The 16,210-nt window shown below is 33.6% G+C and overlaps 2 protein-coding genes across 2 annotated transcripts; one reads left to right on the forward strand and one right to left on the reverse strand.

Annotated features, from left to right (window-relative positions):
* Positions 1-4,884: 4,884 nt before the first annotated feature.
* LOC142221656 (uncharacterized) lies at positions 4,885-6,986 on the forward strand. Its single transcript, XM_075291409.1, has 3 exons — positions 4,885-5,366; positions 5,890-6,894; positions 6,961-6,986. The coding sequence occupies exon 2, from the start codon at positions 6,090-6,092 to the stop codon at positions 6,762-6,764; it is 675 nt and encodes a 224-aa protein (XP_075147524.1). The 5' UTR covers positions 4,885-5,366; positions 5,890-6,089; the 3' UTR covers positions 6,765-6,894; positions 6,961-6,986.
* A 712-nt stretch (positions 6,987-7,698) lies between these two features.
* Positions 7,699-14,996, reverse strand: Hr96 (Nuclear hormone receptor HR96). The gene is made up of 6 exons (XM_075291408.1): positions 14,902-14,996; positions 14,025-14,840; positions 12,881-13,959; positions 9,426-9,635; positions 9,151-9,363; positions 7,699-8,299 (listed from the first exon to the last, which is right to left on the reverse strand). Exons 2-6 carry the CDS (start codon positions 14,734-14,736, stop codon positions 8,099-8,101), a joined length of 2,415 nt encoding a protein of 804 aa, XP_075147523.1. The 5' UTR covers positions 14,737-14,840; positions 14,902-14,996; the 3' UTR covers positions 7,699-8,098.
* Between the last annotated feature and the right edge of the window lie 1,214 nt (positions 14,997-16,210).

Here is a 16,210-nt window from a genome sequence, read left to right on the forward strand (position 1 = left end):
CGTGCACTATGAAATCGAAACACTAACCAAATACCTTATTACATTAATGGGAACATAACAGTTACTGGAATGACAGTGCTGAAAACATACATACATGAGTCGCCATTACGATTGTAAACATTTTGTTTTTGTAATTTTCGAATTATCGCGAATTATCTTGACAAACGTTTCTGTTGGGCGTCCGTGAAAAGGATAGCGATGAAAACAAACCTTGAAATGCTGGCAGGGTCAATTCAACTCTCTGTGCAAAATTTCACGTAAATCGGTAGTAAACTTTGGCCTCTGTGGTCATATGAGTCTAAATCGGACGAAAGATATATATGGAAGCTATATCTAAATCTGAACCGATTTGGATAATATTTTGCAAGTTTTTCGAGACTCATAAAATATTTGGATGTACGGAATTTGAAGAACATCGGTTGATAAACACGGCAATTATAACCAGATCGGGGATAAATATATATGACAGCTATATCTAAATCTGAACCGATTTTTTCCAAAATCAATAGCGATCGTCTTTGTTCCTCAAAACGACCATGTACCAAATTTGAGGACGATCGGACTTAAACTGCGAGCTGTACTTTGCGCACAAAAATACATGAACAGACAGACGGACGGACGGACAGACAGACGGACATCGCTAAATCGACTCAGAATTTAATTCTAAGACGATCGGTATACTAAAGGATGGGTCTCAGACTTTTCCTTCTTGGCGTTACATACAAATGCACAAACTTATTATACCCTGTACCACAGTAGTGGTGAAGGGTATAAAAATATGGGAAACATTTAAATCTGAAGCAATTTTAAGGAAACTTCGCAAAAGTTTATTTATGATTTATTGCTCGATATATATGTATTAGAAGTTTAGGAAAATTAGAGACATTTTTACAACTTTTCGACTAAGCAGTGGCGATTTTACAAGGAAAATGTTGGTATTTTGACAATTTTTGTCGAAATCAGAAAAACATATATATGGGAGCTATATCTAAATCTGCACCGATTTCAACCTAATTTGGTACGCATAGCAACAACTCCCTGTGCAAAATTTCAACTAAATCGGAGCAAAAAATTGGCCTCTGTGGTCATATGAGTGTAAATCAGGCGAAAGCTATATATGGGAGCTATATCTAAATCTGAACCGATTTCAACCAAATTTGACACGCATAGCTATAATGCTAATTCTACTCCCTGTGCAAAATTTCAACTAAATCGGAGCAAAAAATTGGCCTCTGTGGGCAAATGAGTGTAAATCGGGTGAAAGCTATATATGGGAGCTATATCTAAATCTGAACCGATTTGGATGATATTTTGCAAGTTTTTCGAGACTCATAAAATATTCGGATGTACAGAATTTGAGGAAGATCGGTTGATATACACGCCAATTATGACCAGATCGGTGAAAAATATATATGGCAGCTATATCTAAATCTGAACCGATTTTTTCCAAAATCAATAGGGATTGTCTTTGAGCCGAAACGGGACTCTATACCAAATTTTAGGACAATCGGACTAAAACTGCGAGCTGTACTTTGCACACAAAAATACATCAACAGACAGACAGACGGACAGACAGACAGACAGACAGACGGACATCGCTAAATCGACTCAGAATTTAATTCTAAGACGATCGGTATACTAAACGATGGGTCTCAGACTTTTCCTTCTTGGCGTTACATACAAATGCACAAACTTATTATACCCTGTACCACAGTAGTGGTGAAGGGTATAAACATTAGCCAAATAAAGAAAACGGTCAAGGAAGTATAAAAAATGTTAAAGTGGCAAATAAATGAAAAAATAATGTATACAAAAGGAATATAAGTAAAGATACAATGAAAGTTGAACAGAATTGTGTTAGGAGTGATTCAAAGGAAACTAAGCAGGATGAAAAATTTTTATGGAAACCATTATTTCGCACATAGAAAGCGGCGTTTTTTTAGGTAGCTTGGAGCGCTATTTTACAGGGAGCGATATTGGATTAAGTTGGTGGTTGTTGCTTGTTTTTACAAAATAACATTTTATTTTTCCTTGGGCAATTGATCTGCTATTCCTTTGATCCTTTGTATAGTTTCGGAACATAAATAGGGTGATTTATAAACCCGCACAAATAGTTTTTAATAAATAAATTATTTCTTAATTCACATTGCAAATGGCGCCGTGCTATAAACGTCAGTTTTTCAACACGAAAAAACAAAGTATCACAAATGGAAAAAATTTCGCAAATTTTTCGCATTTTTTGGTTTTGTATGGAGTTTCAACGCGAAAACCGAACAGAGTACCGGCCTTAATAAACAACGTTCCAAAATCCAATGAGGAAACGGTAATTGTCTGCGTAAAAATCGATGAAGAGATAAAAACACTAATCAACGACATAACAACTGTTTTTCCTGTAAAGGTAGGTACTATGTTCGGTTTCCGCAGCGAAATCTCATACAAAACCAAAAATGCGAAAAACTACCGAAATATTTTTTCATTTGTGGTACTTTGTTTTTTCGAGTTGAAAAACTGACATAAAGCGCACAGTCCCTAATTAGATCGTGTTAATTCCTTCCATATGTTGAGATTAGTTAGTTTCAAAACATGGCGCCATTTGCAATGTGAATTAAGAAATAATTTATTTATTCAAATGATTTGTGTGAAATTACAATACAAATGTGGTTCGCATTGTTATTTAAAAATGCAATAAGATCGATTGGCAAAATAAAAATAACTTGGAGTGGTGTTTTCGTAATAAAGCCACCATCTAGCGACTCCCTACTACATGATAGAATAGAAATAATGTACATATCATGAAATTTATAGAAAAGTGTTAACAAAATAAAGTTCTATTTAGTGAATTTCATTTTACAATCGTTTCTTTTTACTGGGTATAGGGATAATAAACACAAATGCTGGCCGTGCATCATAATTATAAAGAAGGCAGTTCGATTGATGTTGCAGTACTATGGTAGCTACGAATGGAATCACAAGAATAAATTGCTATGTTCCAAAAATAAAATGCAAAACTTAATTATGCATATATCTTGCATTTTATCGATTCAAAACAGTGGTTGAATTTTATAACGTGACTGAAATAGTTATAAAATTATACATTGGGAGAGTATAACAAGAAACATTCTTCAGTAAACCAGCCACTTTGCATCTCAATGTATTAATTTCAGTCAACGAAGAGTTCCTGGTATAGAACACTAACATCCCTTTTGACGAATTATCTTGCGATATATAAGTCGGGAACAGTGACTTTTGCTTAGGAACTACCTTTGAACGTGAGTTATAGGCTTATGTTGATTGAACAAAAAGTTTCACTTTGACTATAGCTATTGTATGGTGTACGTGTTTTAACTGGTCACCCCATGATGTTGTTCCCCCGAGGTAACAACATTGGCAAATGAAATGGCGTTATTATCCTTTGTGGGAACCGTGGTCGTGACCACTGGATTTGAAATTGCTAGTGAGGCGGCAACAGCATGGGCATAAGTACACTCTTGTCCGCTGGTATTGCAATGCGATTGTGTAGATATTGTGGACACCAACGAATTAAGTTTGTTGATGAATGAGTCCATTGCTGCGCATGATGTAAAAGTTAGCATAACACCGGAATTATATGCTTGTTAGATGGGCGTTACAAATTGAAGGTATCCATTTGGAAAAGCTGAAAAAGACTACAATGTACCACATGTCGTTAAAGCTGTTGCCGAATGTGGTAAGACACCAGGAGTAGAGCGGCTGGCGTTTTATTCTTAACAATTATTAGTGTCCAGTGCTGTGTGAGGTTTGGTTGCAAAACAATTTAAAAACTGGTAGAATAAACTTTTCAAAACAATTATCATGAATGCGTGTGTGTAAACAATCTAATCAGCTGCTGCGTATACATATGTAATAATTTTATGACGTTTGACGATGTTGTCAATTAAATTTCCGAGAAATAAACGCGAAATATTTCCAAAATGGCTGTTTTCTTCCTTCGAAATCTATTGTCAACACTCTCATTTTTCAACGCGAAAGAATGATTTAGGGACTTTTTTTCGTGCCAATAAATATAGTACCTACCTTAAAGGTGAGTACTATGTTCGAGTTTTTACCAAAACACTAAATTAAAAGTGCAAAAATATATATGAAGACGATAACATTTTTATCAAGTCTCTGCAAATTATGGATGGAAAAGATCCAAGGAATTGATTGCAAATAATTTTATATCTAAATTAGTTAATTAAAAAAGTAACCGTGAAAACAAGCTGGTTTTCAGCTTGAAAACCGAATAAAATCCTTTATGTCTTGATCAGTTTTCAAGCTGAAAACCAGCTTATTTTCACGGTTACTTTTTTTAATCAATTCGAAATATTACATGGTTCGCAATCAATACATTGGATCTTTTCCGGCGGAGAAGGTTTTATTTTGGTTTTGGTCAAACAGTTTTTAACATCCATACATTAAAGGAAATTTAATTATAGTGGACATAATTAACTATTCTGTTAAGGTTTTTCTCATTTGTATTGCTTAAATATTTACAATAATATTGCAAACAAATGTTCTACCGTGGCGGCCTCCATGTGCAGAAAGATATTGGCAGCGTTAGTTTTTTTTAATTTGCTCAGTGATTTGTGCACCAAGAACACTTTGCAGAATTGAAGATGCCATATTTTTCATGCAATAAATTTGATAAAATTCACTTTTCTTAGCCCATTGATTTTGTAAAAGTTATAATTTAATTACCTTATATTTTCAAAAAGACCATTGATTTGTTTAGAAAAGCGGATAGTATTCACAAAAATCAAAGATAATTTTGCTTAAAACTTTTTTGTGTTAACTTTTAAAAATTGTGGCAACATTATACTTTCGAACACACTGAAAATCAGCTGATTAAAACAACCGCAAAATTTATACACCAATCAGAGGAAATTTCGGTTCAAATTTTAGATGGATTTTTAAAATCGTGGTTTCTGCCATATATAAGTGACTTTCTCAATAAAATTTGCAAATATTTATAAAAAACATATTAAAGATTCAGATTCTGTTATTTATTAGTTATAAAAACTTCTAACTTTGCATACGATGGCTGTACACTAAGCCTACACAAAAGAAATGTTCGTGTACATTTTTCAGGTCTATGACGGTGTATAGTGTTGGCCAGAACACCTTTTAAGTGTGACACCACACGAAAATTGTACATGTGTGTACCAGAACAGACACGAATATGAAGAGACTTGATAAAAATGTCATCGTCTTCATATATATTTTTGCACTTTTAATTTAGGGTTTGGTGAAATACTCGAACATAGTACTCACCTTAACGTTTGACATGATTTGTGCTGCAACCAAAAATGATGATGAACTTCAAGTACTCATGAAATATCTTCAGAGTGGTAAGTGGCCAAACGAGAAGTCTAATGAAATGCAATGTTATTATTCACGAAAAGATAATTTGAGTATCGCCAATGAATGTTTATTGTATAATGATCGCCTCATTATTCCTAAATGTTTTCGTAAAAGAATTGCACAAGGATCATAGTGGTATAGAACGAACAAAAGCGTTAGCAAGAAGTTAATATATTGGCCTCGCATTGATCAAGACATAAAGGATTTTATTCGAGAATGTCATAATTGTTTAGCCGTAGCTAAAACTCTTCCAAAAACAACTTTATGCTCATGGCCTAAAACCACAGCGCCAATGCAAAGAATTCATATTGATATTGCAGGACCTTTGGACAATTTCTATTATTTCGTGATCGTCGATTCTTTTTCAAAATGGCCTCAAATTTATCAATTTCGTCTTCTACAATTATTGACTGTCTGCGTGATTTTACATCTTTATTTGGGAACCCAGAACTTATAGTTAATGATAACGGCACACAATTTTCAAGTTCTCAATTTTCATCTTTTTGTAAGGAAAATGGAATTTCACACATTTTTACAGCCCCTTATCACCCACAGTCCAATAGACAAGCTGAAAGATTTGTGGATACTTTAAAGAAGCATTAAGGAAATTGAAAGGATCCGGAACGAACAAAGAGAATTTACATACATTTCCAAAATGTTATAGATCATAACCAAATTCAAACACAGGTCAAACGCTTTCAGAATTGTTCATGGGGAGAAGAATAAGGACTAATTTGGATTTATTGAAGGAAACTGAAAAGCCAATACAAATACGTGACTCAAAAATGGAATTTCAATTTAATGATTATGATGGTGCAAAGAAAATAACATATAATGTTGGAGAACGAATTTTTGCAAAACTATATAAACAAAATAAATTTGAGTGGTTTCCTGGAATAATTAAAAGGAAGATTGGTAACGTCAACTATGCAATCAAAATTGATAACATTCCAGAGTTTCGAGCAATCAGATCTCATTCAAATCAATTAAGACCACGATATGTTAATTCGAAACAATCGGCTCAATTGCCAGTTTCAATACTTCTTTATTATTTCAATTTATCACCACAATCAAATCAAACTTCTGAAATATCGATTTCTCAAGTGGATCCAGATTTGCCAGAACAAACGCAACGTACACCGATCTCTGAAAGTTTTCAACAAGAAGTGGCTGCTGATAATTCCAGTGAAGCACAAATTATACAACAAGCTCCTAGCACTACTCCAGCTGTTGAACAAGAAGCTAGTACGTCAGCAACATTTCAAGGTTCTGTAGTAGTTCGACGATCTAATAGATTGAAAAGACCACCAGTATGGGCACCTGAGTATCATATTCCTAAAAGGAAGGGAGATGTTAGGATACCCAAAGTACCATCTCTGGACTAATTGGGCAACTAAGAATGAATTATCTTTTGGCAACACTAATTACCGTTAATCTTGTTATCGTTTTGTTTACATATTAATAATCACTCGTCTGTAACATCTCAAGAGAACAAGTATAATTTGTAGTCACGCGGTAATTATATTTCTAAGTATTTATTGTTTTATTACTCTGTTATTTATATATTTTTTTTTAATAAAGATTATTGTTAGATTTATACTGGCCAACTCCGCGCTTTCTTATTACAAGTGAATGCAACCATAAATCATAACACAGACCATCTCTGCTCCCTACCAAATACCATGCAGTATTTCCTTAAACTATGATTAGATATTGAACTAAGTATTCTGGTTTCTTCCCATATACAAGAATTTATTTTTTCTTTTTTTGAGGTGAATATCTTCACAATTAGCACACATTGTAGCTTTTACCCCTTACGAGAATGTTGCTAGCTACGCCAATGTTTAATTGACAATTGTGACAAATAAAAATAAAAATTCAAAATAAAATTATTTTATACAAAATTTTGAAATATTGAATTTGCTTTAAATTTATGACAGAAAAGTATCGAAATAAATGGTCCTCATAATTGATGGTAATTACTTCAATTATTCTTGCGAACCGCAAAACTTTTCCTCATATTTCGGAGCATACATCGATACATATCCAGATGTTCTCTATTTTAATCATCAATTTAATCAATTTGACTGACAGTCAAAGTTTCAATATGGCGACTGACATTTTTGTTTTTGTAATACTAAAACTACCTTCCTAAATCTGTCTTGATTTACATGAAAAGGGCTTTAGTATCATTCCAGTACTGCTTCAAATTTCATTAAGGAACCTTAATCGAACTTTATGAAAATGATCTACTACGAATTACGACATTCTATTCAATACAAAAAGAATATAAAAACTCGTTATAATGAAAGGCACTAATTGCAGCATACATAATCGTATTGGTTTATTATATTTATATATTATTATAAATACATAAAGGATTGCACAATGTTTTAATAGTTTTTGAGTAAAAATATATGTAATCTGTAGACATGTAAATATAAATTTCTCCTTCCGTCTTTGTACATTTATCACAAGTACAAATATAACACTGAATACTATCGTGAACTTACATTTTGGGCTTCTCTATCGATGGATAAATATATTGCGGAATCGTTCTTTTGTCATATGTGAATGTTAATTTATTCAATTTTTTGATAGAGTAAGCTGTTCTTATTGTAAGAATTGTCGCATTTCATGCCTAAAATTATATAACAACTTCTTCTAAATAAAACTAAAAAATAACATATAAAATTATACGAACAAAGTAATTTAATATTTAGTGATTTTTTAAATCGAAAATTTCTCTTAACAATGGTTCAACTTGTGATGGATTAACATTTAAATAGACACCAATTATGAATTGATTTAGACGTTCAACATCTGAAATTTTCTGTATAAGATTGATAAACGCTGATTTCGCTTCGCATCCAGGATAAACAGATTCCAAATATCTTCTCAGAAGATAATAATAGGAATTCTAAAAAGAAAACAAAAAAATACAAAAGTAGTAATTATCACAAAGATCCTTCAGTTTGTTTCAGGCGTACTAAGTAAAACCGGCATATAAGCTTATTTTATGTTATATTGCATGTAGAGCATATAGACATTTCCTATGTCTGCAAGTTCCCCAAAGCTATATGCCCAAGATTTTCATAAGGCTTGTACATGGAAAAACTATTTTCATCCGCATCGTGACAACTCAAACATTAATAAAATAAATGTTACCCAATCCGGCAACTAATCGTTGTTGTTGATATTTGGAATAATTACTGTCATTTCATAAACATTAACAAATCTGTGCATTAAGTTGAGATCTACCATAAATCATTCGTCCCGATATTAGTCTTTTCATGCAATATGAGCTTTCATATAACTAGAGGATACTAACAGATGCTAGCTTCTAGGGGATATAAAGTGAATCCTAGTCATCTGCTTGTGACAAGACACCTATAGCAGAGAACGCAAAACTTTATGTATTTAGATATACTCAAAATACACATGGCATAGAAAGTATGAATACTGACACGCAGAGAATTTGCATGATGTAAAACATATGAGTTAGATAAAGTCAATATACAGGGTTATATAAGGTTACATTTGATGGCCATCGTGATGGGAAATGGTTGACAGAGGTTTTGCAAAATAATTAAAAGTTCGTGTCGGTTTAGTATAAAAAAACCAAAGGGTAAACTTTAGATAAAATTTATATTTTTCCAAGCAGCTCGATAAAACAACTAACATTTTGACTGATAAAACGACGGTTACTTCGACCTCTTTGAAGCATACCCTTTATTCCGATCGAAATATGTAATTACATTAAACAATTACCTGTTCTAATCGTATAACATCGGAATGAATAATACGAGGCCTTGTTGGTGAAAACAAAACAATAGCGCACATTATCAATATTATGTTTTCGTCCATACGCCATTTTTCGTCAAAGGTACTTATAAATTTTAAATGTTCTTCATAAACATTGCCCTTAGCCAGTTTCAAAACTTCAGCTCTAATATTTGACATATCTTCTTTGGTGTGGGGTATCTAAAATTATATTTAGTATGTAAACAATAATAATGAAAGGATTCAAATAATATGCAAAATACCCTCCAAGTGTTACAATCATTATCATATGTCATTACAGAACGCATAATCATCATTTCTGTACATCCTCCTTTCAGTAAGGCCACTTGATCCTCTTGGCACATATCACGAAAAGCTGCAATTTTCTTGGCCATTTTAATTAAACGTTTTATAGCGACAGCTGTTAAATTGATTACTTGCAGTAATTTCGGATCTTGATGGGTGTCCTCTGGCTGGAAGAGATAAAAAACATTCTATTTAAAAAAATTAATCGAAAAATGTGATTCCATTTTAGGAATAGGAATTTATGATTTTTGCATCATATCTACCAAAAACGTGACGTGGAAAGAAAAGTAATTTATAAGCAATATGGACCGAATTATATATATTCAAAATTTTGCTGATTTGGATGGCACCCTCTTTTTGTTTCGCAATCTCTTGAAATCTTAAAAATTATGTGTACCCTATTTCCAGAGACTGACAATACGAGGTTTCCAGAATATAGAAAATATAAAATCAATTTTATAAATTTCATTGCATCCTCACAGTTAAATATTCCAATCAGCCATTGGAGGTTTAGTAGAAATATCACTGCAATATCGGCAATAGTATAGTTATAAAATCAGCTAACTGAATATACAACCGAACACTGACCAAACCGAGTTTTATGTAAATTTGCCCCCATTTATGAACACGTGAATTTTACGAGCACTCGTATTTGTTTAATTTTTTATTAACTGCGAAATAGATGCATTTCTCATAGATGTTAAAGTGGAACTAATATAAAACAAAATAAAATAAATTTTGTTGACAGTCGAAAAGTATACTTTCTGATTAAAATCTGTATTTCTTAAACCAAACTTCTATTAGAAATGTTTGTGCAGCAAATAGTCTAAAGGTGGGTATTAAGTTCGAGTTTAGCCGCTAAAAATGTAATTTTTTCACGATTACTTTTCTTTAATAATCCATTTTAAGGAATACAAACTTTGTGAAAATTTGCTTTGGGCTTTTCTCCATCAAGTTATAATAAAATTTGCAACAAATATGTATAATTTCATGCATTTTTCTTACTTATTTAGTTTTCACTTTAGCGATTTTAGCGGCTAAACACGAACTTAATACTCACCTTAAGGGAAAAAATCTACACATACCTCGAGAAAAAAGAAACCCCATATAAGTTGTCGTGAAGATTATTTTTCAGATTTATTTTAACGAACTTTTAATGTTAGCCTAGGTTATACTTGTTCTCCGACCTACTTGATTCTAGGCATAAACGCTGCAAAGCCAAATGGTGTTAATTGTATGTGTAGATATATGCGCTGCGAATGATAAACAATTATTTTGATAATGACAATGATACGAATATAATAATTGTAGCTTTATATGAAGTAAAATAAATTTCATTTCTGCTAGCCTGATATTTAATTTGATAACCAACCATTGATAAAATAAATACTCACTTGTATTAACCAGCCGTTGTATTAATGAATGAGTACGTAGATATATAACAATATACTAATTAGTAATACACTCACGGAGAGAAAAATAGGTGCGTGAAAAACTATTGATATGTAAGAACTATTTCATATCGCAGTAAGCAACAAATTCAGAATAGTTTGGAAGCAGTAACTTATTTTGGGTATTAAACTTTGTTCACTTCACTCCGATTTTGAGTACGAACATAGTTTTCACATATTGTTGTCAGAGGGCAAATTTTACATTAAAATAACCTGAACAATTTTATGCTCGGAGTTAGGTTAGATTAGACATGGTGTCAACCCGGGCTCATTTAGATAATTCAATTGCGGTACCACAGTGAAGAACTTTTTTATTATCTGAGTGCTGCCCTATTCTATGTATGGTTCAGAGTATACTTACGATGACAAACAATCTATTATTTCTAAGCTTTATCGCGCTTTGGTGGAGTGGGAGTGGCGAGAATAAAGTTGAAATACTTCGTAGATCCGATTAACTCTAGAATTGATCAATTCCTATTGAAAAACAAACTGACTATTAGAAGTCGCAAATTTTGATCAACTTTAACTTATAATTAAAATCGTGTATTTTTTTAGCCCACAAAACATAGCAACAATATTCTTTATACATTTTTGAATAGTATATAGCCTCTAATAGCCATATCGGTCCATAATTTTATATAGCCCCCATATAAACCTATCGCCAGATTTGGAGGAGCAAATTTTATTCGATGCTATTGATACCTAATGTTAGTATATGCCCTCCAAAAGCTCTGCAAATATTTTTTCATTCAATTGCCATGTGGAAATTGATTCATAATTATTTATAAACTTCCCTGTATATATACTGAACAAGAAGTGTAGTGGCATATATAGGAATCGGCCAACCAAACCTGAACCAGCTAACCATAGTTGAAGCTTTTTCTTTATTAATTTATTCCATATCGAATTGCCACAGTGTGGATTTTGTCTCAACCAAAACACCCAAATAGATCTAAAACCAAATACCATGTATTTTGAAATGTAGTGTTCTAAAACTGTGTGCTTAATAAGGTAAATTAATTTCTTAATATAAGTCCATGTGGACTGTTCTGCGAATTCGAGGATTTAAAGTCAGGTTTGCAATTCAATATATTTAGATACAGATGAATTGTTACCATTTTTTAACTCCGTATACTGGTATACCTTTGATATTTACAATTTATAATGCTATCATTATTATTCGCATTACAACTTTATAATTAAAATCCATATTGAAAACTATTTGAGGTTAGGTCGAAATTGTTATTTTTTTTACTAAAAAAAATATTTTTTTTTTTTGCAAAAAGGAAAGCAAATTTTTCCTTGTTATTACCCCTCTACAGTTACCAAGTTGTGACGCATATTTAGCTTTTGCTACGTAGCTTTAATTTGTGATTTTAGCACCAGGTATTTCTTCAATCGATACAGAACTGTACGATAAGATAATAATGGGATATATTTTAATCAATATTCCACTATCTAGACTGTGCTCCACTATGGTCAAGGAACTAAACAATAGACAAATAAATAATCCAAATTTTAACAATTGATTGGAAAATTCGAAAACATTGTATAAAAAACTACTACATAGCGTTATGGACAACTCGAAGAACAAAATGGATTTCAAGATAGTGTTAAGACAGAAGACAATGGAAAAGAGCTACCATTTTCTGTGTCCGAGTTCAAAATTACCATTTGGAAGAAACAAAATTCCAGGTTCCTTTCTGTGTCAGTCTATTATCGACTTGCCAGACTGTAGTCTGAGTAATATACTCGTCTTCGAAGTTGGAAAGCATTCACCAACTTATGGGTGGAAGATTTAGATAAAGTTTATTTCGGTGAATGTAAATCATGATGGGAGAAATCTTGATGGAGTTAAGAAGATGAGAGAAAAAAAATCCACGGGTTGAAGGCATGCTCTTTAACCTAGTCCAGGTCAGCGCCTTTTGTATTTTTTGGGATATATACTTTCAAACACTCACCTTTATCCTATCGTCGCTCATTAAAGCACTCAAATCATCATCAACGGGTAAATAGAGGGCTTCGCTTGCTAGTTTCAATTCTCGTAGCTTAACCAATTCAGTTTCATTCAAGTCTCTCGATAGCAGTACACTTGATGGCGAACAAACTTGCTGTTGTTGGCATTGAAGTGGTTGTTGCTGGGGCATGCAGTGTCTGCCATAGTCTTGATTGCCTTTTGTTGCGAAATCTGGCGACATTATATTTAAGCGTTCCTGTTTAATGCGCTCTTGAGGTAAATTATTGAATGCCTGAAACTCAATACGAATAACCTCGGTGAGTACGGATTCCAGGGAATTCAGGCTATCGCCAGCGGAATTTTCAGGAAATGAATTTTGAATGAATGTTTTAATATCAAAGTGTTCATTGGCGAATTCTGCTGCGGCTGCAGCATCCGCCTCCGTGGGGGATAACATGCCCATGGTGGATGTACTCGGTAGTTGATCGTCTTGTTGAATTGAAGAATTAATGCTGATTGTAGAAATGCCAGGCGAAGAATGATATTCTAAAGGAGAGGCTACCATATTCAAAGACTCCGGAGCAGAAGGAGGAGGTGTAATGTAATGGCTGCAATCCATTGAAATTGGGTTATTGGGGGGTGGTGATGGAACGGGAATGCCAGAATTTATATTGTTTGGACTGGGATAGTTTAGCATAGAATGTATTAAAGTGTTTTCAGTAGTGTTCGGTAGTCTACTAGAAATCGGTGTCATGGAGTTGTTGTTCTCGGAGACAAATTCTTTCTGTTTTGCCTCACCGATAACAATTTCATTATGTTCAGTTTCACCACCTGGACCATTAAGTATTCTATTCAGCATTCTTAAAGCTTCAGCTGGTGTATTCATAAATTTGTTCATTATGTCCATGGCATTCTCCGGCGAGTCCATAAGATTTTTTATAAATTGCAACACGTCTTGAGGAGAACTTACAATCTTTGAAATAATCTCTAGAGCGTCGGTGGGAGAGCTCATGAATTTGGTAAATACTGTTAGAGCATTAAATGGTGAATTCATTATTTTGCTGATGATCTTTAAAGCATCGCCTAGAAATTAGAACACATTATTATGCTACAAGTAATGTTCTTTGCTATTTGTTATAAATTTGTACCTGGATAGCTGATTAGATGGGAAATCAACTGAAGGGCATCTTTTTGGGAATTGATAATTTTTTCTAACGATGACATAGCTTCAGCTGGAGTACGCATCAAATTACTTATTGCTTGCGAGGCCCGGTCTGGATCGCATACTATGAATTCCACCATTTCTTCTCCCGACATAAGTTCTGGATTGATTTCTCCCATGTAATCACGGGGATGCGTTGTCGTGGACAGTTGACAAGTTGATCCAGCGTTGCTGTCGTAAGATCCACAACTAGCCGTTTCAGTTGCACCATAAGCTACATCGTAGCTGCTACTATCAGCGAGTGCAATGTCTCCTACGACCCCTTCATTATCCCTATCTTTAGTTTCCACTTCCTCTTCGAAATCGTGATCCAACGAAACGTCTGTTGGCTTCCTTTCACTAAGCTTTCGTTTGGCTCTGTTTGTTTCTATCTTGCGTCTCTTAATCATTTTATCTTCCTCCGACATTATATTCTCGCTTTTCATTCCAATGTCTAAACATTTCTTCAGTCGACATTTCTGGCAAAAACGTCTGGTCACTACCGTAATCTCGCAGTTTTGGTTAAAAGGACAGGTAAATTGCTTTTTCGTTAGAGCATTGCGGCGGAAGAAAGCTTTACAACTTTCGCAGGTCACTGCATTAAAATTGTATCCTAAAGCCTTATCTCCGCAGACACTACAAACTTTCGGAGGTGACATTGGATCAAATTCTGTTGTTATTTACAGCGTTTATTGCTTTGTTTACTTCAGTGAATTTTAATAAAAGTTTTCATTTTTTATATTTCCTCCGCAAAGTGGAAGTCCTACAAGAATTTAAACATTTTATACATACGCAGCACAAAATTGATGTTAATTAATCCCTACGAGTCCAGCAAAATAAATTTCCAATCCTCCGTGCAGTTAGCGACGTCTCTAATTTTCGATAACAAAAAATTTGTCTGTTCACAGGGTGACACAGAGACGGCAAAAGCTGAAAAAGTACCTTTTTTTATCAACTGTTCGGTGCTAGAATTTCAATGGAGAACGAGATTCCTGGACAAAAATATAGAAAAACTGTCCAATTACTAATGCTTAGGAAGTTCTAGACATGTAGACTGATTCTTTTGCTACAATTTAAGGTATGACTCATTGTCCAAATCACTTAGTTTGCTTCAGAAATCAATGATTTCTATGTGCAACTCGAAGTTTAGGACACTAAATCCAGCCTGGAGGCCACATACTAAAAACCTAGAAAATTTGGACGAAGGAACATGATAGCTGACATCAATACGAACATTTTGAGGTATCACACATGTTCCAAATCAGCTCGGTTCTCAGTCAAATTCCAGATTTCAGTGTTGAAACTGGTGGTCAGGACACTAACCAACGCCTGGTGTCCACACATTAAAAACCTAGAAAATTTGGACAAAGGAACATGAAAGCTGACATCAATACGAACATTTTGAGATATCACACATTTTCCAAATCAGCTCGGTTCCTTGTCAAATTGTAGATTTTAATTCCATCAACTGGAGCGCAAGACAAAAAACCCCAGCGACGGCTGACTTCCTGTACATTTTTTGAAAGGGAAACCTCTCCAAATGTTAGGAAATCACATTAGACATAATTTCCAGTAAAAATTTTTTCAAAAAACTTGTTCCCCCATTGAAGGTTTCCATCGGAATTAGATGACCAGGACACTAAATCCAGCTTAGTGTCCACATATTAAAAACCTAGAAAATTTGGACAAAGGAACATGATAGCTGACATCAATACGAATATTTTGAGGTATAACTTATGTTCCATGATGCAAAAAGTGTCAAAAACACAGTAACTATGAATGAAAGTGGTAACAGTGAATGACAAAAATTATCGTGCCCAAGGTGGATTTTCCAGAGCCTCCAAAAACTTAATGGTTAAAGTGGATTCTCCAGACTTCAAAATTTAGCGAGTGTTAAAAATTGAGGTTAAAGGCCGGTATGCACCTCTAGCGAAATTTTCGGTAGCAAACATTTATTTAAGTCTGCAACAAAAAAAACAGGGCTGTGTACACAAATTTTAAACCAGCTAATCGCTTTTAAAAATTGTTAATATATGTTCTAAATATTCCTCAAATAAATTGTTTATTATTTACAGACCTTTTAAAACTTTTACGCACACAATGATTGTAATAAATTGAATGTTGGCTGCCAAA

This window comes from Haematobia irritans, chromosome 1, assembly GCF_050003625.1.
Source record: "Haematobia irritans isolate KBUSLIRL chromosome 1, ASM5000362v1, whole genome shotgun sequence".
In the NCBI taxonomy this organism is placed as follows: Eukaryota; Metazoa; Arthropoda; class Insecta; order Diptera; family Muscidae; genus Haematobia; species Haematobia irritans.

Coding starts and splice junctions, on each gene's coding strand:
- LOC142221656 (XM_075291409.1), top strand. CDS start 6,090: ATGGGGAGAAGAATAAGGACTAATTTGGATTTATTGAAGGAAACTGAA.
- Hr96 (XM_075291408.1), bottom strand. CDS start 14,736: ATGTCACCTCCGAAAGTTTGTAGTGTCTGCGGAGATAAGGCTTTAGGA. Junction 9,636..12,880: donor TGAGCGACGATAGGATAAAG/GTGAGTGTTTGA, acceptor TATCTCTTCCAG/CCAGAGGACACCCATCAAGA. Junction 8,300..9,150: donor ATGTTATACGATTAGAACAG/GTAATTGTTTAA, acceptor TTTTCTTTTTAG/AATTCCTATTATTATCTTCT.